At 46.0% G+C, this 24,134-nt stretch overlaps 1 protein-coding gene across 3 annotated transcripts in view; it reads right to left on the reverse strand.

Moving 5' to 3' along the window:
* Nucleotides 1–24,134, reverse strand: part of ctif (CBP80/20-dependent translation initiation factor) — a 103,131-nt gene that overhangs the window by 51,175 nt on the left and 27,822 nt on the right. For all 3 annotated transcript variants that reach the window (XM_035390732.1, XM_035390734.1, XM_035390733.1), the window contains 4 exons: nucleotides 23,866–23,988; nucleotides 23,114–23,187; nucleotides 21,194–21,298; nucleotides 20,613–20,688 (listed from right to left, as the gene is read on the reverse strand). In XM_035390732.1, coding sequence (XP_035246623.1) covers nucleotides 20,613–20,688; nucleotides 21,194–21,298; nucleotides 23,114–23,187; nucleotides 23,866–23,988 — 378 coding nt within the window. The remainder of the gene's footprint in view (nucleotides 1–20,612; nucleotides 20,689–21,193; nucleotides 21,299–23,113; nucleotides 23,188–23,865; nucleotides 23,989–24,134) is intronic.

Here is a 24,134-nt window from a genome sequence, read left to right on the forward strand (position 1 = left end):
ATAAAGAGACTGCGCTCAATTGCAAAACATCTAACTGTATCAGCATTATGTGAACCTTAGGTTCTCCAGAATACTATTTAATTGTTTTGTCTTGTTGGAAAGCCGATGACAAGGGGAAAACGTTGGTGCCTTTGGTGGTGGACTGCTGACTAAAGATCTTGATACTGTACCTATGGGTCAGTGCCCAGCCAAAGACAAAGGTTAACCTGGTGTGGTATACTTACAGAGGTAGTGCAAGCAGAATCACTGAAGTACTGTTTTGTCATGATTGCGTCTTTATTTGATGACTTTGTGTTTTGCTTTTATCTTTTGGGTATATAAGGGGACTCCTGCATATATGCCAGAGGCACATCTGCGTCTACCGAGATAGACAGCCATCTGTATAGACTCTATACTATAGAGCCACACTACTGGCGGACAGCAGTCTCCTCCATCTTTGCATAACTGTTACCACACAGGAAAGGTTAAAACGTTATTTTGGAGTCAGATAATTGAGATAACATTAAATGAATCCCGTTCCAGCAGTAGTACCAGGTAAGATTACACGCGTTCCTTTGCCACTCAGATACTTCCGCTGTTGGGAGTGTCTGATGGGTTTCTCACAGTTGGTGACCTCGATGTGAAAAGTTCTTGTTTCTTACAGTTGGTGACTCCGACGCTGGTATCAGAGGGGTTTCTTACAATGGTATAGCTAATCTTTCATTTTCTATAATAAAATTAAGTTCAAATTTGCTACCTGAGCATTTCTCTGTTCATTTTTTTTTCCACTGACCCCCTGCCCTGACATAAAACAGTAACCGCCCAAAAAATAGCAGGGGGCCAAAATCAATCCTAGATCAAACGCTGCTAATGAAATTTGTTTTTGCGCTGGAGATGTTCTAGCTCAGGACACTGCAGTTTCTATTGTACCCCTCATTGTTGTTGCAGGAAAAGAACAGCAGGAAAAGCGGCCTCTGAAAGAAGACCACCGATGGCCAAGCCAAGAGCGTAGCACGTTCCCCCAGCCAGTGCCCTTTCACCTGGATCTGTACGGCGGTGCGCGCACCGCCGCCTGTGGACGTGACAGTCGGGACGTGCGGAGGCCCGACCAGGAAGCGCACGTACAGCGCTGCGGACGGATCCTCCCCTGCGCCGGGCGGGCTGCATTCCACGGGGTCAGGGGTCGGCGGGAGGGAGCTCTTCGCACACTGACACCGGGGGGCCTCGGAGCGAAGAGGGGGACAGAAGAGCGCGGGCTGACAGCCGGGCTTAACGGGGGGAGCCCCGCTCCAACGGGCCGGGGCATCCAGGAGCGATGAGTCACCGATGATGTCATAAAAACAGCAATAATAAAGCTGGGCACATCTCTTGGCTGGTGCCAGCATTCTTCCCTCGCGTCAAAGCAAGTGCCATGAGGCTTGATGGGACCCCATTTCAGGGGCATGATGGTACTCAGGAGCAAGTACATGCATCAAAGCTATACTGAGAAGATTTGCCATGGTACAGTGCATTTGAAAATGTCATAGATACATTGGTGTTTGACGACTTTTGAGCGCAAATCCACCTTGTTCCATTTTGAAAATCTATTATTTAAAAAACCTTTATGAAAAGGTCTTAATAACTTTAGGCTTTTGCACGTTTCTGAGGAGAGACTGTTGGGTGTGCATAAATATTAGACACAATGCAGGGTGTCCACAACAGGTCACAAAGGCAAAGGGGAAGCACTCTGTCATTCTCAAGATTCCACTTTCTTTGAGCCTAAAGGAGAACCATACAGGAATTCCTCTGCTGGCTCCTTCAGTGCAGAGGGGATGCGCCAGTCTACCACGTTCGCAGCCTCCGCGCCGCGGCGTACATGGGGGTCTATATAAATTCCATACAATGCGGGGGAAGCAGACAGGACTCTCGATGGAACCGGATCATTACCTCCACTTCCTCAGTTTGATCGCTGGGAGTTGAAAGAACCAGAGAGAAGGAAGCAGAAAGTTGGCCGTTTGAGGGCGCTTCCTTCAACCCCCCCCCCCCCCCCCCACCCCGCTGGATTTAGTACATACACAAAGCATTCTATCCATTGTCCAATCACTGCTTATTTATGCTTTATTGGCTTCCTCCCAATGACATTGAATCAAGCCAAAGAAAATATACCAATTTATCATATAATTTCCAGAAAGCTACAGAAATAACTTTCCTTGAAAGCTTCATAATTTGGCCAAACGGCCATTTTTCTGAAAATTATATGACAATGTAATAGACTCTGGTTTTCATAAACAAATATCTGTCTTAGGCCTGTATTCAATTTAACAGCTATGTCCGGACTTTAAGAAACAAATTAAAAATAGTATTACTTTTCCCCCTCTCCCTAAAACATTCAGCAGTTGGTGATGTTAAAGAAACGTTTCCTGTAAAAAAAAAATGAAAAATGGAACCTTAGCTTGAAATTGTCACATACATTTAAGGACAAAATATATAGCAGTTAGGCCGAACAGAGACTTATAGTTTCCTGGCACAGAAGCAAGTTCAGCTAAGGCTCAAACGCAATGATGCACGAGTTTGAATTTATAAAGTAGAAAGAAATGCCAAGGCTTTTGATAGTTCAGATTACCTCAGACAAACTCAGGTTTTAGAGTTTCAGGAAAATGGTGAGTGCTATCAGCAGGCAACAGTAAACATAAGCAGCTATGGTTTATGATTGGATGGGATCTGAAACAGCCTGGCGCTAATGAATGATGACAAAGACGAATGAGTGTCAAGAAAAATGTATCCTTTCTTCTATCATTGTGAATATTCTTCCAAGAGATTTAATGTGAAAATCTACCCTTCAGTCCATTGTGCATGTTGAAACCGTATGCTGAAAATGATAATCCCGTCCAACTCAATCGCAATTTGGAACTATTTTTTTCTCAATTTACTTTAAGCTTTTCAGACATATTGAGGAAGTAAAAAAAAGAAAAGTCTTATGAATGTCATGATTGCTTTCCTTGCCTGAAAGTTTGAATTCAGCTACTGTAAAAACAGAAGGAACTGGGACAAGGAAGTGATTTATTAAAGATTTACACATCAATGGCTTCCTCTTCGAAGAGTGGCCGATCCTAGCTCAAAAACCCAGGTAGCAACTGCTTATGAATGGCTCAGTCGATTAGCTGCTTTCAAGTGGTCAAAGATGACAATGAATCACTTCTTGTTGGCATTAGTTGTACACTAATAAGAAAGGTCTTGTGGGGAAATAATGGGAGAAATCCCGATCGGCCACTACCAAACAGAAACCATGGACAGCTGGAGAAAGTAACTGTCAAAAGGAAATAACAGACAGGATTTTAGCTTGTTTGATAAAGTCACACTTCAGAAACCCATTTCACTTCGTTGGCTTTAAAGCAGGGTTTAGCCACGCGACGAGCCTGTGTGACAGGTCACAGGGCCGACTGGTTTCACAGGAAGGACGTGCAGGTTTCTCTCCAGTTGCGCCTGGGCGTGAGTGGTACTGCACAGCCGTGTGCGGTGGAGCCGCATGGTGCCACACACACTAAAAAGCACAGCACCGCCACGGTGAATCTGGAATCATTCCTCATTGATATTGACCTTGTGGGTGGTAGTGGTGTAGGAGCGTGGGCATGTCAGATACATTGATTTGTCCTCCGGCACAAGTAGACGTAGGCTTATTCGAGTTTGTGTAAAGTTCACTCTGCTGAAGTGTGGACAACATCACAATTAATCCATCTGTATTGCGGGGTGCTTTAAACCCAGAGTGTTTTTTATGCTCAGCACGAACCGCGGAATACATATATGGAATATTTATACGGTACATGGGAACGCACTGTTCTACTCCACAGGTCTTTGGGACACATGAATTCTGGGCCGTTGCATAACATTTTGCAGGTACAGCGAATTAATGGCAGAAGTCTTTCAGGGACTTTCTTCCCTGTCATAACGGGCTTACACGTGTTGTACAGCTTCCCACCGCACCAGAGACTGCGATACACGCCGAGCCTCTCTACACTTGTGCTTCAAAGTGCCATTCATGCAGACTTAATCACAGTAATGGAGGCTGCGCTGAGGCCTGGATGGCATGTCACAGATCACCAGCATTTCTGTGGTCAGAAGCAGCCTGTGATTAAATCTCTACAGGGGGCATGGCAGTCACCTGCATCACAGTTACTCTTAAGTTATTTCAGAAATGTATTCAATGTTTTCAGCACAATGCATTTACGGACGCATCACAGAGAGGTCATGGAACACTCAAAGATGCACATGCATTAAGCAAAGGCTCAACAATTGCAAGATCAACAAAGAATTTCCATTGGTTTTTCCATTCGTGTTGAATAAAATATAACCATGATACCGTGAACATGCTTTACATTCAAAACATTGGAGAATTTTAAATTCATGCAGTACGAATCGATATTCTGAACTTTCTGTTAACTCTCAGAACCTCACAGGCCCAGTGTTGACATACACGTGATGATCTCTGTACTACCCCAAGCTATCAGTGATTATTACCCTCTGTGAATGGTGGCTATAGTACTTTATAATCCAGTCACAGCAACAAGGCAGGGGAGTCCGCCCTCCCTAGTATACATTTATGATAAGTAAAATCATAAATAATCATTTTCATAAATTTTTATAGTGATTATTACTATTTGCACACAAAAAGGCCTTTTATTTATATTTGTAGAAGAAACGCACATTTTAAATAAACTGCAGCTTGGCCATACTTTGTCTTGTTTCTAGGGATGTCATTACTTAACCAACAGATAAGGGACCCAAACAAAACAGCACTGACATCATAAAGCAGAGGGCGAAAGAGAGCAGCCATAGGTGGCGGCATGATGTCATTTATTCTTCTCATGCACCTGACGATGTGGTAATTAAACAATAAACTGGAGATAATTCAGAATGAATGTGACGATATTTGACACATAGCTTAAAACAGAGACTCCACTAACCCATGAAATGCTAGTAAGCTAAACTAAATGTCTGTTGTCCAACTACACTACACCTATACAAAAAACCTTCCAAACGGCATCTACTCATTTACTTGGTCTTCTGTTTTGACTTCTGACCCCACTATGGGATAACAGGCCAATAACAGGTAATGATGATGTCATCCTAACACTCAAACAACATCCTTACTCAAAATTTAGCCAAGTGTTTTTGTTTTGTTGAAACAACATAATACGTCAAATACAAAGTGTCAATTACTGGGCAAAACAAAAGCCACTAATATCCCCACTATCAGTAGAGCTACACAGCAGCAGTTAATATATTTACATACCAACTGTTCGCTATGAAATGTTCAGTCAAATTGGCAAAATAAAGAACATCTCTTAAATAAACCAAGAGTTCGCAACGTAAGTCCTGCAGGGATACAGTGGCCATAGTGTCACCCAGGGCAGGGAGAGCAAACCCTCTGGTTCTTCAGGCACTACGATTTGCCTGCACCAGCTACATAACACTGCACACGTGCGGTATTCTACCACAACCAGTGGATTCTGTTACAAAGCTAGGTTTCTCGCAGTTTGTCAGAAAAAATGAAAAACAGACGTTTCTATCAGGACAAGGAAGGGTGCCAAGAGCCCAATCATAACAGTCCTGGGGCTGATCAGCTACATGAAAGAGGGCTCATTTTACAGGTAAATCAAATCTTAGGTTTTTGTGGTGTGCTCATTTAACGGTAAAAAATAATAATTGGGCATGCAAGTCAGTACCGTAGATGATATGAAGCATCGTATGGATAAAACCAGAAACTTAAAACAAAGCCGGCAGTGTCTTCAAATTAAATTCACAAATGCACAGCAATAATAATTAATAACTTATAACAATATATAATAAGCACATTTGTACACAGGCTGCATTTCAATGTGATTTACAGAACAGTAAAACAAATGTAAAACTAATGGAAAAAGTATGTTCTAAAAGTAGATAAGAATTGTAAAAGAAGGTAAAAATATATGGATCATTTTCTATGAAGTTCACGGATACTAGAACAGTCGAAGTGTACAGATGCATGTTGACATTTGCCACCAGAGCACGCAGAAATATGATGATTTCAACTTTTTCTTTCAGGAAAACACACACACACATACTGAAGAAAAAGGTCCACAGAAATATGGCTGAAGTTGCTGGAGCCATTCCCTCATCCCTCCTCCTCACCCAGTCCGGGTTTGTTTGGCTCCTTGGGCGTACACCCCCCCCCACCCCCCCACCCCGAGGCTGAGGCGCTGCTCTCTCTCCCTCAGGCGCTGGGTGAAGCCCCTCTCCCCTCTCCCCTGCCTATTACCGAGCTTGTGTTGACCGTCGCTTGGCAATAGCGGCGCTGATGCTAACACAACCCAGCTTCGCTGTGCTTTTTTTAAACGCTGCGGGGACGGTTTGTTTATAAACGCTTCGTCTCTCCCTCGGCCTAATTAGGCCGCGTACCAGAACTGCTGGGACCACCTCGAATTACCGGCGGATGACTGCTCCCACGTAGAAGATTCGCTGCCATGACCTTCTAAATTCAATTCGGCCCAGCACACAGGTCACATGCACACCCTGTCACTCGTCGTTTTGGTGCTTTTTGGCTTTCTTTTTTTTAAAAAAAACAGCTTATTCAGTGTGTAACGAGCGGACAGATCTGTAACTCTACACGTGACGGAGCGAGCGGAGCAGCCCAGCCAATTGGCACGCGCTGATAACTTTGCGTTCCCTCCTGAAACACTGCTCCAAGTTTCCCCCGCTGACCTCAGCCCTCCGATTATTTCATTAGGAAAGGTATTCGGGAGAAAGGGAGGGAAAGAGGAACCAGAACGGGCCAACAAAACAGGAAATGTTAGAGAATGTCTTTCCACAGAGCGCTTGAGCTCCAGTATGCCGTCCTTCTCAGCAGTGAGAACTGAGGCAGAGGGACACGAAAGATTTGAATACGACCACCATCACTCCCTCCCCCCACCCACGCCTGATGTTTATGTAACCCTGCCAGCATTATGCAAGTCCAACTGCAGTGTTCAGTCAGAGAGGAATTACAGTTTGGGCCAGATGTATGGCACAAGATATAAAATATAGCAATTACCTCATGAACCGAGAGTCAGTATAACTACTCTACAGAAAACAAAAGAAAAAAATCTAAACACGACTTTAATGTAAATCTTTCAGCACTGTTTATTGGTAATTAAGATAGGAGCATTGGCTAGATGGTTGACAGGTTCTCCATTTTATGTTACTGAAAATGCATTGCCATGAATCTTCCCAAATGCACGAGTAAAGCAATGAGTCAAACAATATTGCTTGGTAAAGCACTTCACAGATTCTTGAATTTGAATAGGATTCATTCATTGAATTAATTACACTAATTTCATATAGGTGATATTCTGTGAAATGACTTCTTTAAAGATTTTGTCGGCTGAGCTCACTCAAATCCACAGTGTAGGCTTACTTGCTGTACAAATTGCGGAGGGAATTGATCTGGAACAGCACTACATTTCCTCCTCTGGCATTGGTGCTATAAACTGAAGTTTGGTGAAGGGAAAATTTTTCACTCTGCTGCCACTGATTAAAGCAAAGAACCAAAAGGAGATATAATACTGAGTCTTCTTTTTTTGTTTTCTTTTTTTAAGCAACACCTCAGCCTTGACCGTAGACAGCAAATTCTGTGGGTATTCTGTGTGACATCATGAGCTGCAGCTCTGGTATTGTGTGTGACATCATGAGCTGCCACTCTGGTATTCTGTGTGACATCATGAGCTGCAGCTCTGGTATTCTGTGTGACATCATGAGCTGCCACTCTGGTATTCTCTGTGACATCATGAGCTGTAGCTCTGGCATTCTGTGTGAAGCTGCATAAGCTGCAGAAAAGCAATTGTGAAAAAAACTAAATAAATATGCAATTCTGTCATCACAAAATACCTTTTGCGATACCTGTTACATGTTCAAACGCAAAATCCTGGAGTCTATCATTAGCACTGAATTTGGTATTCCAGCAGAAAAAGGCAAAGCACAGTCATAGTAGACAGCACCGTGTTAGAACTGAAGCCCAGTATACAATACGTTTACACAGAAAGCAGGGAACTATCTGCAGGCAGAATATACAGCACAGCAAAAGCCAAAGCCTTCATTTGGCAGTAATCCTGCAGTGGAAGAAGACCTCCGTTCACTCCCCTGTTCTATAACAGCAGGTTGGTCAATAAACCATACCTTATCAAGACACCTTCCAGATGGGAAAAAAGACTACTCAGAGAGTTATAAATATACTGAATAACTTGGAAAGACTTGAAATGGAGTTGAGATCCTTATGACAAAATGCAAAGGTTCATGATAAATCACTGGCAAATGACAAGCCCACATGAGGTCGCTGCCTCATCAATTCCCCATATCCACATATGAAAGGTCTTCCTCTGACTCCACCCTGTGCAAGATTGCTTCTGTGAGTATACTGCACAAGAATGCAGAATAAATGTGAGGTCACCTGATTGTGTTTGACTGCATGTGTGCGAGTGTACCTGAGCATATTTCTTTTAATGCGTGTGTATATGTGAGTTTGAGTGTGTGTGTGTGTGTGTGTGTGTTTGTGTGTGTCAGACAGTGTGTGTGTGTGTCTGAGTGTGTATGTGTGTATTTGAGTGTGCGAGTATGTGTGTATGTGTGCGTGCGAGAGAATGTGTGTGTATATCTGAGTGAGCATGTGTGTGTGTGTGTGGGTGAGTGCGTACGTGTGAGTGAGAGAGTGTGTGTGTGTGTATGTGGGTGAGTTCTGGCAGACGGTTCCTCATTCCCAAGGACCCACGTTCCTCAGCGGTCAGTCAGAACTGTGACAATGGCAGGAAAGGGAGTGGGAGGGGGCGGCGCGGCATGCTGACCTCTTTATTGTTATCTAGTGTGTGTGCCTGGGGGGGGGGCAGAGTCCCTCTGTCCCGCAGTTTGCCAGCCCCACCAGGACTCCAGCCAACTGCAGACGCACAGTCATGTTTGTCCGGTCCGGGGGGAGGCGGGCGTGGCAGAGCCGGGCTCCCACTGAGACTCCTGCTCTACCGCACGTACGCTCGGGGGCCGAGGAGTCTGACCGCACCGGGGCTCTCCCCCCCCCCCCCAGGCGCCGGACACGCACCCGGCCCAGCCGCCAAACCATCCGCGCGGCTCACTGACTTCCTTCTTTCTGATAGGCTGCCCCCGCCCCCCCCCCCCTCCCCCACCCGTGGGTAAGCAGCCAGGGTAACGGTGGAGGGAGGGGGGCTCCCCTTCAACAACCCGAGGCTGGGATTCAAGAATAACTCTGCCGCTTTTTCCAGGGACCGCCGCGGGCCTCTCCCAGGGTCCGGTTGCGGTCGGGAAAGTTTCCAAAGGCTGGAAACGGCGCGGGGAGAGCCGCTGCGTGTGAGCGGGAGGCTTCCCGTGCCGTCCCAGAGCCGCGTGCCGTCCCTCGTGCGCCGGAGCGGACCGGCTCAGCCGCGCGGCCGTCCCAAACCCGCGGCCCGTCACCAAGACGACGCAATCAAACACCAGCAATCCCCGGCTGCGAATGTGCCGGACGACTTCTGGATGAGCGAGCCAAAACGCACGGACAGAGCTCCTGGTCGTTACGGTGCTCTTAGGGAAAAGGGGATGCGCACGCATTATTAGACGGAGTGCTGTCGCCGACACGCTGAACCCCAGGGGCGTTGGTGCGTGTACGCTCCTGCACAAACACACACACACAGACAAAAACATACCCTAATGGCCGCCGATAACTCACAGGCCGCTGAGGTGTGAGGAGAAGGTAGGAACACAATCAGGGCATGTTCCCTGCATCGCCGAGAAACACAAACAAAGCATGACACACTGTCACCCAACGCCGCGCTTTCAACCAATATTACATTATTAACACCAGTGATGCGTGCAGTCAAAACTCCCGCAGAAGGCGTCCTCTGTAGCTCTGGGGTGCTTGACAATGCAGGCTAGCATCCTTACATATTTCACATTACAGCCAAACAGCATGATTTCATACTGAAATCGCTGGGTAAATAAACCAAGCAGTCTGCTGTGAAAGAGAATTGTATAAAACTCTAAAATCTAACATCCATATGCATGTACCACAACCTACACTACGTAAATCATATTAAGCTCTGTACTACTGCCATTAGAATTTCAGTAGGACCAGTTCTTATCCTTTAATTTAAGCAATGACGTTTCATCATTCAATTTAGCCCACACACAAAGCCAATAAAGCAGCATTTCTTTTGGGTGTTTTTTTTCATATGAACAGAGCACGAAGGCATCTGTATGAAAATTCTATGTGTGTATTACACAAATACAAATCTACATTTGTTCCCCATTTTTCATAAAACATACAGATTTGATTTCTTTTCTGTCTCCAGGCCAGACATTTTGCAAAGGTATTCTTTCTATCTAATGTTAAGTAATAATGGTCACAGAGCAATGCATTGTTTTCCATTTCGTTTCATTTCATTTGTTGCTTTACATGCTTTGCTGGATAATTTTTTGGTTAACTGAAAAGGCTGGATCAGTCTGAATCCTGAATCAGCTCTGAGTTGGAAACCCTGACTGTATCTTAGGAAGTGACCATAAATGGGCATCCTCTTAACCTTCAGGTAATCTGGGCTCTCTATTTTATGAATGCATCAATAAAAGCGCAAATATTATCAAAATCTAACACAAAATCAACAGTCTATCAACAAAATGAGAATTTTGAAGCAGAACAGTGGCTAGTGGTGGTCAGACGTTGAGTGCTTAGTAACAGTCCTTTTTATCAGTGCAAGGCACCACAAGTTCGCGTTAAACTTCCCATCACCTTCTGCAAGAGAACTTGGCTCATTTACCACTCCTCAAAGTTCTTAATGCATGTCACCGCCAGAACTGGGCCCGGTAAATCATGGATCAATATTCCTTAAAGCACAGCTCTGATATTTGCAGCCTAAAAGTGCGCTTGTTGAGGATGTGACCACAGGGCAGTTGGCAGAGACAGGCTGTTTTTAGTAAACTGCTATGACTCACAGGGTTCCTCGTGTTTCTTTTCATTTCCTCTAGATGGAAACCCCACTGTTTGGCTTTTTTCTGTATCGATTCGGACAGAGCAAGAGGAGGAACGTATCTGTCTGAAAGCACTGGGCCTCTTCACTACACAATTTACACATGACCTACCATCATGCATGTTCACACCATTTCATCCCATTCTGTTTCTCGTAAAAAATTCATTTCAACTGCCATTTATAATTTTTTTCCCACTTTTGAAACGATCATTTTGTAGTTATATCTGTAGTATAACTTAATTAAATTCTAATTTTACTTTGGACCATAAGTGAATATATGAAACTTCATAATAAAAAGGCTTTACTGGGCTATGAAACGGAATATGAAAGAAATGGTCACATAAAGAAGCCCAGCGTAAGGAAGATACTCACATGTGCCCATCTGTAAAAAATTATCTGATGAAAAACATGTTTTGAATGTACAAAAATCTCAAGTTACCCACAAACACAAAGCACTGTCTATAAGTCATTCATTCAAACTAGTGAAATCCAGGCCTGACATTATAAGTACTGATATCAAAATTACATGAAGTTATAAGAAACAATATTGGCTATCTTATCTCACACAAATTAAACAAGCTGTATTCCAAAGTAACGCTACCCAATGTTTCCTAAATTCCTGCCATCCCAATTATGAAAAGGAGTTAGCTTTCTTTTTCACACAGACATTCTACTTACATATATGCATGGATTTACACGTACAGTGTATACAAGGGTATACATATATGCGCATGTGAGCACGCACACACACACGGACCCCAGGAAGACTAGCTGACGTCATGGCGTTAGCTAACGGGGATCCTAATAAACAATAATCAATAATAAACACGCACACAGACACACACGTCATTTACATGGTAAACATGATCCGTATTCATCTCTAATACCATGTCATGAATTCAGAAGTCCTTTCGCTCCCCGTCTAAACCGATATTACAGACAAGCGGAAGAGAGGGAAGAGGGGGGCGGGGGTTTCCAGCATTCCACGGCCGCCGCCGCGCCGTCCTCTAGGGAGGACTCTTGGCCGGGACGGCCTCCGTTTGTAGAGAGGAAGCTACTTTTCACCGCGAGCTTCCTGCCTCTCTCAGGTACGTCCCAGCCAAGGCGCCTGCTGCACTACCGGGGGCCGAGTGGAAGTGTCAGAACCGAGGGGGGGGGGCGGGGGCGTCCGGGGACCGCCGGGGTTCCGCACGGCGTTGCCGGAATAGCTGACGGGTGACACGTCGCGATGCGTAACGGAAGCCGCTGTCCGTCCGCCATCCGGCGCCTGGGATTCCACATCAAAACATACAGGCACACATAGTGTGCTTTTAATACCACAGGCTCCGACACATGCTATTGTTAGCACTCCATTATGACTTCTCCCCCCCAGGCTATCTACCTGTTCATCTATCCACAGACACGTACACGTGTGCACACACACGCACACGCACACAGAAACAGAAACACACACGCACGTACAAACAGAATTTTTTTCTTTTTTACCCATTCCTGAAACGGTGGAAGAGTGGAAAAGAATTCATCTAAACACCTGGTGAGAAAAGATGGCGGCAGAGTGGAGTCCACACGGCGCCTTACTCGCGAGCGCTGCCTCGCAGCCAAGCCCAAATGCCCCGCAGTGTTCTGCAGTGGCGGGCCTGAGCCCTTAGCTGGCCCGAGCCCTTAGCTGGCCCGAGCCCTTAGCTGGCCCGAGCCCTTAGCTGGCCAGGCCGCACTGCACTGAGCTCAGCTGAGGACAGGAGGAGGCTGCGCGGAGTCACGCTAATGAGGCTCTGGCAGTAACGGCCTCCTTCACAGCTCACTCCGCTGAGCGGCATGGCACTTGCGTGGCTGACGAGCGCGCTGGAGCGCGTTCAACACACGGGCCACATGCGTGGCTCTCCGCCTCCTCCGTCTGATCTGTCCATCTTTACAGAGACAGGCCAGGGAATCGTGAAAGCCTTATTTATTTCCACTCATGACAGTGTCATCTCCTTGGGAAAACAAACTAATTTTGAATAAAGACATGACGCAGCGATGCCACATTCTTTACAAACGACCTGGCTGAGAATTAAGTATCGAGGTTGCTTGTTCTCTGAGGGAATGCTGGTAACACCTCTACCAACAATCTCCTTAAATAACGGGATGAATAACTCACTTAAAATGCTAAAAACAAGTTAAAATACACACAGTGTAACCACAGTTTTCATTTGAACGCGTATACATAAAATTACACAACTGGGAAAAAATGATAAATTGTCACTATGAAACTATAATTTGTAGATGACACACAGTTTCTTGTGACACAATGAGCTGCAGCTGCAGCGAGGACCCCAGCTCCATCTCTCAGCCCGGTGCAGTACTCACTACAGCAGAATTATACTGGTGCAGCTCAGGAGGATGTTATGCAACAAAACATCCACAAGGGAGTGCCAATTCACATTATTTGCCTTTAAAACCACTTCTTCACAGGTTTTACTTTTGTTTTGAATATGAAGAGATTCATTTCAAATACAAGCTTGGATTCAACAAGCATGGATTCATATTTTTGCACACATTACTTATATGAAACAATTACACTAATGCGCTACACTCTCAACCAGCAGCATAACAAAATTCATCAACCCTGAAAATCAAAAGTCATGTATCAACATAATAGCAAGCGGCCTGAATTAAACATGATGGATGACTTTAGTGGTTGTTCTACTGTAAAGAAATCCAATTTGCTTTCAATAGCCTACCTACTACAGCTGCGGGATCCAAATAAAGGCACTTAATCTGTTTAAGGTTAGAACGAACCCCTCTCTGATTAGTCCAGCACCTTACTGCAATAACGTCTGATTTATTTGCTGAGATCCAACACTGGAAGTAAGAGGCTCTTGCATCTGAAAACCTGTTTTATCGAGTGACGCCTAGGGTTTCCATTGATTGTTCAGTTACTACTATAATCTTGGCTTTTTGTGCACTTTTTTGTTTAAGTCCATGCACTAGAACAGTGCCCAGCAGCCTCCATTGAATGAGGCCAAGCTAAGAAAAATTAAATAAATGCCCCTCACAACAGCCAAGATGACTTTCTCTCTTAAAATGCCTCCATCCCAGGTACCAGAATTTTCAGGGCACACATTTTCTTGTTTCTTGGATTTTCCATTTTCCAACTTTATTGTTTTCTGAATTAAAAAAAAGAAAAAAGTTGAGTCTGATTTGATCGAATTGCATACACTTGCTTAGAGTGGGAGAAGTGTGTTTGATTCAGTCCTGGGAAAGAGCTATTGTGTGTGTAAAACAGCACACCAGACGCTAACTACAGCTGGCAGAGCTGCCATCATTAACTACAAAAAAAACATGTGGCCCAACTTAAAAGTGAACGTATAAAAAAATGTTGAAGCTGGCAAACAAAAAAAAAAAAAAAAGCCTGTGAGATACTGTATAATTTCCATAAGTTACAACACGGCACCGCAAAACATGTGGGGACACCTGGACTGCAGCAACAAACTACCATCCGCTCGCGTTTTATACGCAACAAGCCGCCAGACATTTGGTTAACTAATGATCACCACCTTGGATTAATTCGCTCGCGTACTTACTCTGAAACCCACAGCCTGGCAGAAAGAGTGTGAAATAAAGGGATCTGCAGTCGAATGAGTGTTAAAAGGAGAATGGAGGAGAGCAGAGTGGGGCTGTCAGCAGGGAGGGCTCTCAGAAGACAAACAGCCCCCCCCCCCCCCCCCACCACCGGCGCTCCTTCTCTCCCCCCTCCCAAAACGAGCGCTGAGCAGGTAGAAGGCCAGGCTCTGCTCCCCTGCAGTTCCCCTCGCTCACAGGCAAGCCCCCCATTCACACTCACTGAGCACGAGAGCCTCAGTGCCGCACGGACGCAGCCTACCTGAGCGGCCTGGACTCACTACACAAGCCAGCCTACCTGAGCGGCCTGGACTCATTACACAAGCCAGCCTACCTGAGCGGCCTGGACTCACTACACAAGCCAGCCTACCTGAGCGGCCTGGACTCATTACACAAGCCAGCCTACCTGAGCGGCCTGGACTCATTACACAAGCCAGCCTACCTGAGCGGCCTGGACTCCTTACACAAGCCAGCCTACCTGAGCGGCCTGGACTCACTACACAAGCCAGCCTACCTGAGCGGCCTGGACTCATTACACAAGCCAGCCTACCTGAGCGGCCTGGACTCATTACACAAGCCAGCCTACCTGAGCGGCCTGGACTCATTACACAAGCCAGCCTACCTGAGCGGCCTGGACTCATTACACAAGCCAGCCTACCTGAGCGGCCTGGACTCATTACACAAGCCAGCCTACCTGAGCGGCCTGGACTCATTACACAAGCCAGCCTACCTGAGCGGCCTGGACTCATTACACAAGCCAGCCTACCTGAGCGGCCTGGACTCACTACACAAGCCAGCCTACCTGAGCGGCCTGGACTCATTACACAAGCCAGCCTACCTGAGCGGCCTGGACTCATTACACAAGCCAGCCTACCTGAGCGGCCTGGACTCATTACACAAGCCAGCCTACCTGAGCGGCCTGGACTCATTACACAAGCCAGCCTACCTGAGCGGCCTGGACTCACTACACAAGCCAGCCTACCTGAGCGGCCTGGACTCACTACACAAGCCAGCCTACCTGAGCGGCCTGGACTCATTACACAAGCCAGCCTACCTGAGCGGCCTGGACTCACTACACAAGCCAGCCTACCTGAGCGGCCTGGACTCACTACCCAAGCCAGCCTACCTGAGCGGCCTGGACTCATTACACAAGCCAGCCTACCTGAGCGGCCTGGACTCACTACACAAGCCAGCCTACCTGAGCGGCCTGGACTCATTACACAAGCCAGCCTACCTGAGCGGCCTGGACTCACTACACAAGCCAGCCTACCTGAGCGGCCTGGACTCATTACACAAGCCAGCCTACCTGAGCGGCCTGGACTCATTACACAAGCCAGCCTACCTGAGCGGCCTGGACTCATTACACAAGCCAGCCTACCTGAGCGGCCTGGACTCACTACACAAGCCAGCCTACCTGAGCGGCCTGGACTCACTACACAAGCCAGCCTACCTGAGCGGCCTGGACTCATTACACAAGCCAGCCTACCTGAGCGGCCTGGACTCACTACACAAGCCAGCCTACCTGAGCGGCCTGGACTCATTACACAAGCCAGCCTACCTGAGCGGCCTGGACTCATTACACAAGCCAGCCTACCTGAGCGGCCTGGACTCATTACACAAGCCAGCCTACCTGAGCGGCCTGGACTCATTACACAAGCCAGCCTACCTGAGCGGCCTGGACTCACTACACAAGCCAGCCTACCTGAGCGGCCTGGACTCATTACACAAGCCAGCCTACCTGAGCGGCCTGGACTCATTACACAAGCCAGCCTACCTGAGCGGCCTGGACTCACTACACAAGCCAGCCTACCTGAGCGGCCTGGACTCATTACACAAGCCAGCCTACCTGAGCGGCCTGGACTCACTACACAAGCCAGCCTACCTGAGCGGCCTGGACTCACTACACAAGCCAGCCTACCTGAGCGGCCTGGACTCATTACACAAGCCAGCCTACCTGAGCGGCCTGGACTCACTACACAAGCCAGCCTACCTGAGCGGCCTGGACTCATTACACAAGCCAGCCTACCTGAGCGGCCTGGACTCACTACACAAGCCAGCCTACCTGAGCGGCCTGGACTCATTACACAAGCCAGCCTACCTGAGCGGCCTGGACTCATTACACAAGCCAGCCTACCTGAGCGGCCTGGACTCATTACACAAGCCAGCCTACCTGAGCGGCCTGGACTCATTACACAAGCCAGCCTACCTGAGCGGCCTGGACTCATTACACAAGCCAGCCTACCTGAGCGGCCTGGACTCATTACACAAGCCAGCCTACCTGAGCGGCCTGGACTCATTACACAAGCCAGCCTACCTGAGCGGCCTGGACTCACTACACAAGCCAGCCTACCTGAGCGGCCTGGACTCATTACACAAGCCAGCCTACCTGAGCGGCCTGGACTCATTACACAAGCCAGCCTACCTGAGCGGCCTGGACTCATTACACAAGCCAGCCTACCTGAGCGGCCTGGACTCATTACACAAGCCAGCCTACCTGAGCGGCCTGGACTCATTACACAAGCCAGCCTACCTGAGCGGCCTGGACTCATTACACAAGCCAGCCTACCTGAGCGGCCTGGACTCATTACACAAGCCAGCCTACCTGAGCGGCCTGGACTCATTACACAAGCCAGCCTACCTGAGCGGCCTGGACTCATTACACAAGCCAGCCTACCTGAGCGGCCTGGACTCATTACACAAGCCAGCCTACCTGAGCGGCCTGGACTCTTTACACAAGCGTCTGAACCACCGGCCCTTCCCTCACAGGCAGTTAAGGAGGGAAACCGTTCAACTCTGCGCCAGATTCCTTCATCTGTAAGCAGAGGAATGTCCATCAAAAGCACCAGAGCCAAGATCTTCAGAAAACCAGCCGCTATTGAGACTAATCCAACCTTAGCCCAGCAGCTATCGGGGTTGCCGAATTCTGCCAGTTCCTACGGCCACAGGCCAGACCATGCAACCTGGCAGGTTTGGTGGGGTTGGCCTGGAACCCAAACCAGTTTCCTGCAGCAGTTCTTACAGGGACAAGGGGTGCTAGAAATATTTCTGCCCATCACAGACATACATTGCCTGATAAACATCATCTTTCACTTCAGTAATTAATATTAAAGGTATTCACTTATTTGACAAATACCCTTATCCCCAGAGACTTAAACAGCCTTCAATGCAGAGTCAAAATCAGGACAGAACAGTAATACTATGTGTAATTCAACATACAAATAGACTACAACAATTATCATAAACAACAACATACCTACACTATACTATACTCATGCAGCCAAATAATTACCTACAAGATCAGTATTACCATTCATCATAGTGCTCATAATATGTCAGCAATGACCGGGGACAAAACAGACATGGTGCCGAATGACAACCTGTAAGTAAAACTGCACTATAGTACGTCCCATTCAAGGAAAATACAATGGAACACAGACAGCATCATCTCATAAGCAAGAATACACAGATGCAGCTTTTATACATAATCTCTGAAAAATGTTTGAAGCAAGATTGTTTCATTAGGTTCAATGAATCTCCATCAGAAGTTCCCTGGTAGTGGCTAAGCAAATACTACGCAGAGCGAATTAACATGCCATACTATGTTTCTCCACCAGATGTCATTGTTTAACCACAGCTTGTAAAATTACAACATTAATATTCCTAGCAATGTGGTTGTAAGTGCAGTCTCATATAGAGACTGATTTAAGCACTGAAGTCGGTTATGAGTCGGTTATGACTTTTTCTAGATAGCAACACATGGAGAAAACATATATCCTCACATTTGCAATATGGAATTATATTTCAGTTAGAAAACTGATAAACCAGTCCCTCTCAAATTGGAATGCTCATCCTTATCCATCAGCGCTCACTGCCACAACCTCCACTATTGATTCGGGAAAGCGCAGACCAGCACCTCCTCTCCTCTGAAGCACGTGATGCAGGCCACCGCTTATCACACTGCAGTCTGCAAGCTGAGCACACAGACAGGAGCCGGAGGAAGACTCTCCGAGTGCAGCGTAACAGATGGACTAATGGGCACTCTACTGAACAGAGGGCATCACGATAAGACACTGTCGACCCAGCTGACTGACCGCCACACCCCAGGGAGAAAAGGAGCCGAATGTGAGCCGCTGTTTGCGCTGCCGTCTAATACAGCCGGATTGGATAGCACACCACGGGCATCCATGAGCTACAACAGACCACGGGCATCCATGAGCTACAACAGACCACGGGCATCCATCAGCTAAAACAGTGCTCTCATAGGATTGGTAACCAAACAGTCCCCCTGAAAATAAATTGTATAGCCTACATCTATTAAAAAAATGTTTCTTTAGAAAATACTGAAAAAGTCAATATTTTATAAATCAATATTCAAAAATCTAAAATCCACAAATGTCAGGTTGTAGGGTGGAAGTCACAGCTTAAATACAGATACTGACATACAGTATGAGTGACCACAGCAGTACAGTACCCCTCGTTCCACTAGAGGGGGCTCTTCGCCAAGTTTTCATTTTTCCAACCAAAAACAGAAATTGGTCAGATATTTTATTTCTGTCAATTTGTGCAGTTTGTAAGGACTTTCAAAATCAAATAACAATCGGATAATAAATATTATAAACCCCCCAAAAAAGTAAAATATAACAAACGGTCCTTGAAAGTAGAGGTGAAGTGAGCAGAAGTCTTGTGAAGCTAAAAATCTCATTAAACATGGGTGCATAAGCAAGCGGGGAGAAGGTATTACTCTCATCATCATGCTCACAGTTATATAGTTACAAAAGCAGTCCTGCTGTTCTTGCTCCTGGCAAGCAATAGAATATAGTGTTTAAGTCTCAACCACCACAAATAAGTGACTGGACTTGGGCAGTGGTTTGAAACAAAATGATTTCCCACAGAAGAAAACTTTTAAAATCTTGTCTTTTATTAAGAAAACAATAACACAACCTTTCTCCAAATGACGCATTTCATATATGCTGATTGTAAAAATTTTTAAATACTTTTTCAATATTTTATCCTGATTTATGATGTTGTTAAAAACTATACAACCGATATCGCGTCATCAAGCTCTCGCTAGCCAACTTTGAGAATGCTGCAGAGAGCTCGATGACGTAAGCGTCTGTTGTGTAGTTTTTTAATGATATCGTAAATCAGATGATAACATTTTAAAAGTGTAAATTTTTACAATCAACTGATAAGCGAAACACGTTGTTTGGAGAAAGAGGTTATGTAACTGCTTGCTCATGAAAAGATATGACTTTTAAAGTTTTCCTGAACAGGAAATCCCATTGTTTCAAACCACTTCCTAAGTCCAGTCACTTTTTTTGCAGTGGGCGGGACTTTAAGCACACTACGCTATAGCAACAAGTACTTGTTAGCAATAAGCAAATATTGACCAATAGTCAGTGAGATCCATGGTGATGAAAGGCGGGGCATACCATCTTTCTCTTGTTCTGATAGGAAGAAAGGACTCCGCAACTCCTGTGCACCTACTGCTGCTGTATAACCGCAACTCTTGTCTATGTAGCACCAACTGACAGCATAAGCCCGTTCCTGACAGAATTTACCTTCACTCATTTGCAAAAATTTTTAATATACAAACATACAAATATTTAGCATGGGTGACAGTCAATCAGAACTGAGCATCTATCCAAGCCAAAGTGTATATCTCCCTAAACAGGATAATCAAGGTTCCTTGCATTTCTAAAAATGTGCATTGTATTAATAATATAACACAATCAAAAATGTATTAACCCAAATTTGCCTCACTAATGACCCTCAACACTTTTGTAAAAATTGAAGTAGTGCAGCCTGGCATGTCATAAGTTTTGCGGGAGACAGTTTGAAGTACTCCTACGTAAATACTATCACGAGGTAGATGATTGTGTAATGTAGGCTTGTCGTCATGCCAACCTCTGCAAGAACAATGCTAATTGGACCCTGTATCCTGGTTAATTCCACATAATCAATAACAGATGACAGCCTAAAAACTAAATAGCCAGTCTATTTTCAGTGAGCGAGCTAGGAACAGAGCCCTACACTTACCGTCAAGCCAGGCAGGAACTTCTCCATGTCGTTCAGGTCGATACCATCGTCATCATCGAATTTGCCTTTCATCATCCTGGAGAGAGAACAGAGGCATTGTGAAGTCGAACACGGGTGATTTAGCATCTGATTCAGCAGTCAGCTCCAGTGCAGGTCCTGTACCAGGCTAATTTGAGCAGACTCATAAATCCTGCCACTGTGGCACCGAAGGCCTGGAGCCCCGGGGTGGGGTGGGGGGTGGGGGGGCGACTCGGCTGAACAGAGCCAAGAGAGGAAACATGGCTATTCACCCACAGGCTGCTGCACGGGCGCTCTTGGCTGCAGGAACATGAATTCATCTCCGTGTCTCTGTGCCGTCGCTCTTTGCCCTAGATCAGGGCTGCCCAACCCTGTTCCGGGAGATCCACTGTTAATTAGTAAAATCAGGGGTGCCAGATTAGGGTTGAAATGGAAACCCAGAGGACGGTAGATCTCCAGGGGGGAAGGCTGGGCAGCCCTGTTTGAAAGAACCCAGGTGGGTATTGCTCTGTGTAAGGCGGGGGGCGGGGGGGGCAGAGTGTGCCAGTCCGAGGTGCGCTCACCCCTCTCGGTCGATGTGTGGGAGGTGTTTCGGGGTGCCCCGGAAGGGCTTCCGGTGGAACTGGGTGAAGTCCAGCTTCTCTGGCTGCAGGTCCCAGGTCGCCCCACTGTGGAGGAAGAACATGGGACACTCACTGCCTGCACCCTGCAGCTGGGACGCCCTTGGCAGGGCGACAGATGGGAGTCCACCATCCTACAGAAGTCACAGACTTCCACATACAATTTCCAGTCCATGACCCTTATGAAAATGCATACAGTAGGCTACACGTGCAAGCACATCTTCGCTACCGCAGTCAGGGGGCTCATGGTTCTGGACTGTGATAAACTGTTATCTGCATTAACCAGCACATTCACAAAAACTACATTTCAAAGCGTGAGCTTGTTTCTGCCCGTATGAATATTCTGTTTGTAAGCAGAGATGCGCTGGTCATTGGCGGATTTAGGAGTAAGCTGATTACAGTGTGGACAAAGACAAGTTCTGGGCCCTAACCTCTCTCTGATAGGCTGATGTGATGGCATGGCAACTCAAATAACAACAAAACCCTGTCCTTCAACTCCCTTTCGCACACACACATGTGTATACATACATGAGCACACTCACACAAACACAGACACAAGTGCACACACGCACGAGCGTGCGTACCCTCACAGACACACGTACACATCTGCACACCTGTGTTTGGAAGAATATAATATTATATTAGACAATATTAGCATTATTAGATTTCAAATAAAAGGTGGGTGCTCATCTTTCCCAGTTTTATTCATTAACCTCCTGCAGTTTAATCCTGGGAATATCCTGTGCTGAGTACTCCTGCGTGGGGCCTGTCTGTGAGGACTAAGTCTTTTGTTTAAAAATATCCTTGCACAAGCAACCTTGTCCCAATAAGAGCTGCAGATGCACCACACCTCACAATCCTAACATAACTGTGCCCTCGTCAACAAAAGAAGCAATGCATCACCTCAGAAGTAGGACAAGGCATGCTAAATGTGGAAGAAATCCAGAGAATCCATTCCGTAGCACATACATTTAGTCACACAGAACAGATTCTCATTAATTAGCAACGAAGGGAATAGAGTTCTGTTAAGAAAACAGATTGCTTGAGATTAAGGCAGTGCACTCACTTAATTATATTTAGCCTGGGGCTTACAGGGTTCTAATTTAGATGTTTTCTGTCTCATGACAGACCCTAACAACCTTGCCAGTGACAACAAAGCCCATTTTCTCTCAGACAGCATTCACACTGTCAGCCAACTGCTGTCACTCCTGGACCACAGCAAACCATCACATTCGTTAGCAGCTGGTACCTTTTTAAATCACAATATAAAATTATAAAAGAGCAACAGATCCATTGAGTCACTCAACTGCAAAGTGGACTTTTCACTTTCCATTGCTTGACTGTGTGTGTGTGGGACATGGCCTTGATGCTATCATTTTCCATTTTGTGTTTTGCTAACATTAATCTGTCTATAAAGTTAAACATATGAAATGTGTTACTAAACAGCTAGAGAAATGTGCATTACTGGAACATTCATGCTATAGTCCCTGCTTTAATGAAGCCATCTGATACATGAAGTGTGCATTTTCACTGTATCAATTATGCATTAACAACCATGCAACAAAATGGCCACTTGTAGGCAATCACTGACCATTCTACCAATTCAACTGAAGCAGAGTATGTAATCTGGACTTAGGGTCAAGCATCTTGATCACTGAAACAGGACATATCAGCTGCCACTTTAAAGAAAATTTGAGCTCAGCATCATCAAAATAAGAGTACATTAATTTAGTATGATGCTAATGAATATCACACATCATTGACGTATAACAAGCTTAAAACACCCATACAATCTGCAATTTTCACCAAGACACGCTCGTCTAAATGGCCACATTGCTCAGCAAATGTGACGTGAAATCTTACCCATGTGAGTCCAGGGTGTTGGCTGCCCATATGTCTGTGCCCAGGATGTCAAATGACCCCTCTCTGTTTCCGTTCTGAAAGGGGAAGAAAGACTGTCATTGGGCTACCCCTCAACAAGGCACTTAACCCCGAACTTGAGGTGCTTTGCAATGTAATGGTCCTTTGTAGTTATGCTCTTGCCTGTATAATAAAGCCATTTTACTGCCATATACTTCAGGTAATCTGCCAACTGAATTTTAAAACAGAATTACTCATGAAGACCTTTTACCATTTCTTGGAAAAGTATCCTTTCTTAATAAATCCACTTTGTTTTGCCTTACTTTGAAAAATACCATTCAGTCATTCAATCATAGAAATTGTCCCATAGACATTTAGCAGACACTCATATCTACAATGATTTGAACATTTTACATACCATCCATTTATAAAGCTGGATATATACTGAAGCAATTAAGATTAAGCACCTTACGCAGTGATGTGACTGGCAGTGCCCTAAATCCCATGCTTAAGAAAATATGCACTTCTGTGAAATAAGTACAACACAATGCATGTGCGTCATGCCAGTCACCTAAGAAAGGGATATCTGTAGGGGAATGAAGCTGAAAGAAGAAAGAGGGCACATTGCAAAACACAAAGCAGGGAAATTCAATCAAGCCAGCTCAGCTGGAAAGCTATCAAGCACTTCATTGGCATCTTCGGCTTTCAGACATTGCAAGACGTACACAGAGTGAAAATACCGTCCCATGCAGTACCTTTGCCGGGGGTCTGAACTGATTGTTTCTTCCGCGGCTGCCAGACCTGGACCCGGAACCAGGTCGTGACCCCGAGCTGGGCCGGGACCCGGTGCTGCCGTTGCTGCTGTGCTCCCACTCGTCCTGAAACACAGCGGAACACCTCTCAGAACAGAGCCACGCCTCGGGGGTTAACACAGAGGAACACCTTCAGAGCTGTGCCACACCTCTGGGTTTAACACAGCAGAACACCTTCAGAGCTGTGCCAGACCTCTGGGGTTAACACAGCG

The sequence above is a fragment of the Anguilla anguilla genome, chromosome 14 (genome assembly GCF_013347855.1).
Source record: "Anguilla anguilla isolate fAngAng1 chromosome 14, fAngAng1.pri, whole genome shotgun sequence".
Lineage (NCBI taxonomy): Eukaryota > Metazoa > Chordata > Actinopteri > Anguilliformes > Anguillidae > Anguilla > Anguilla anguilla.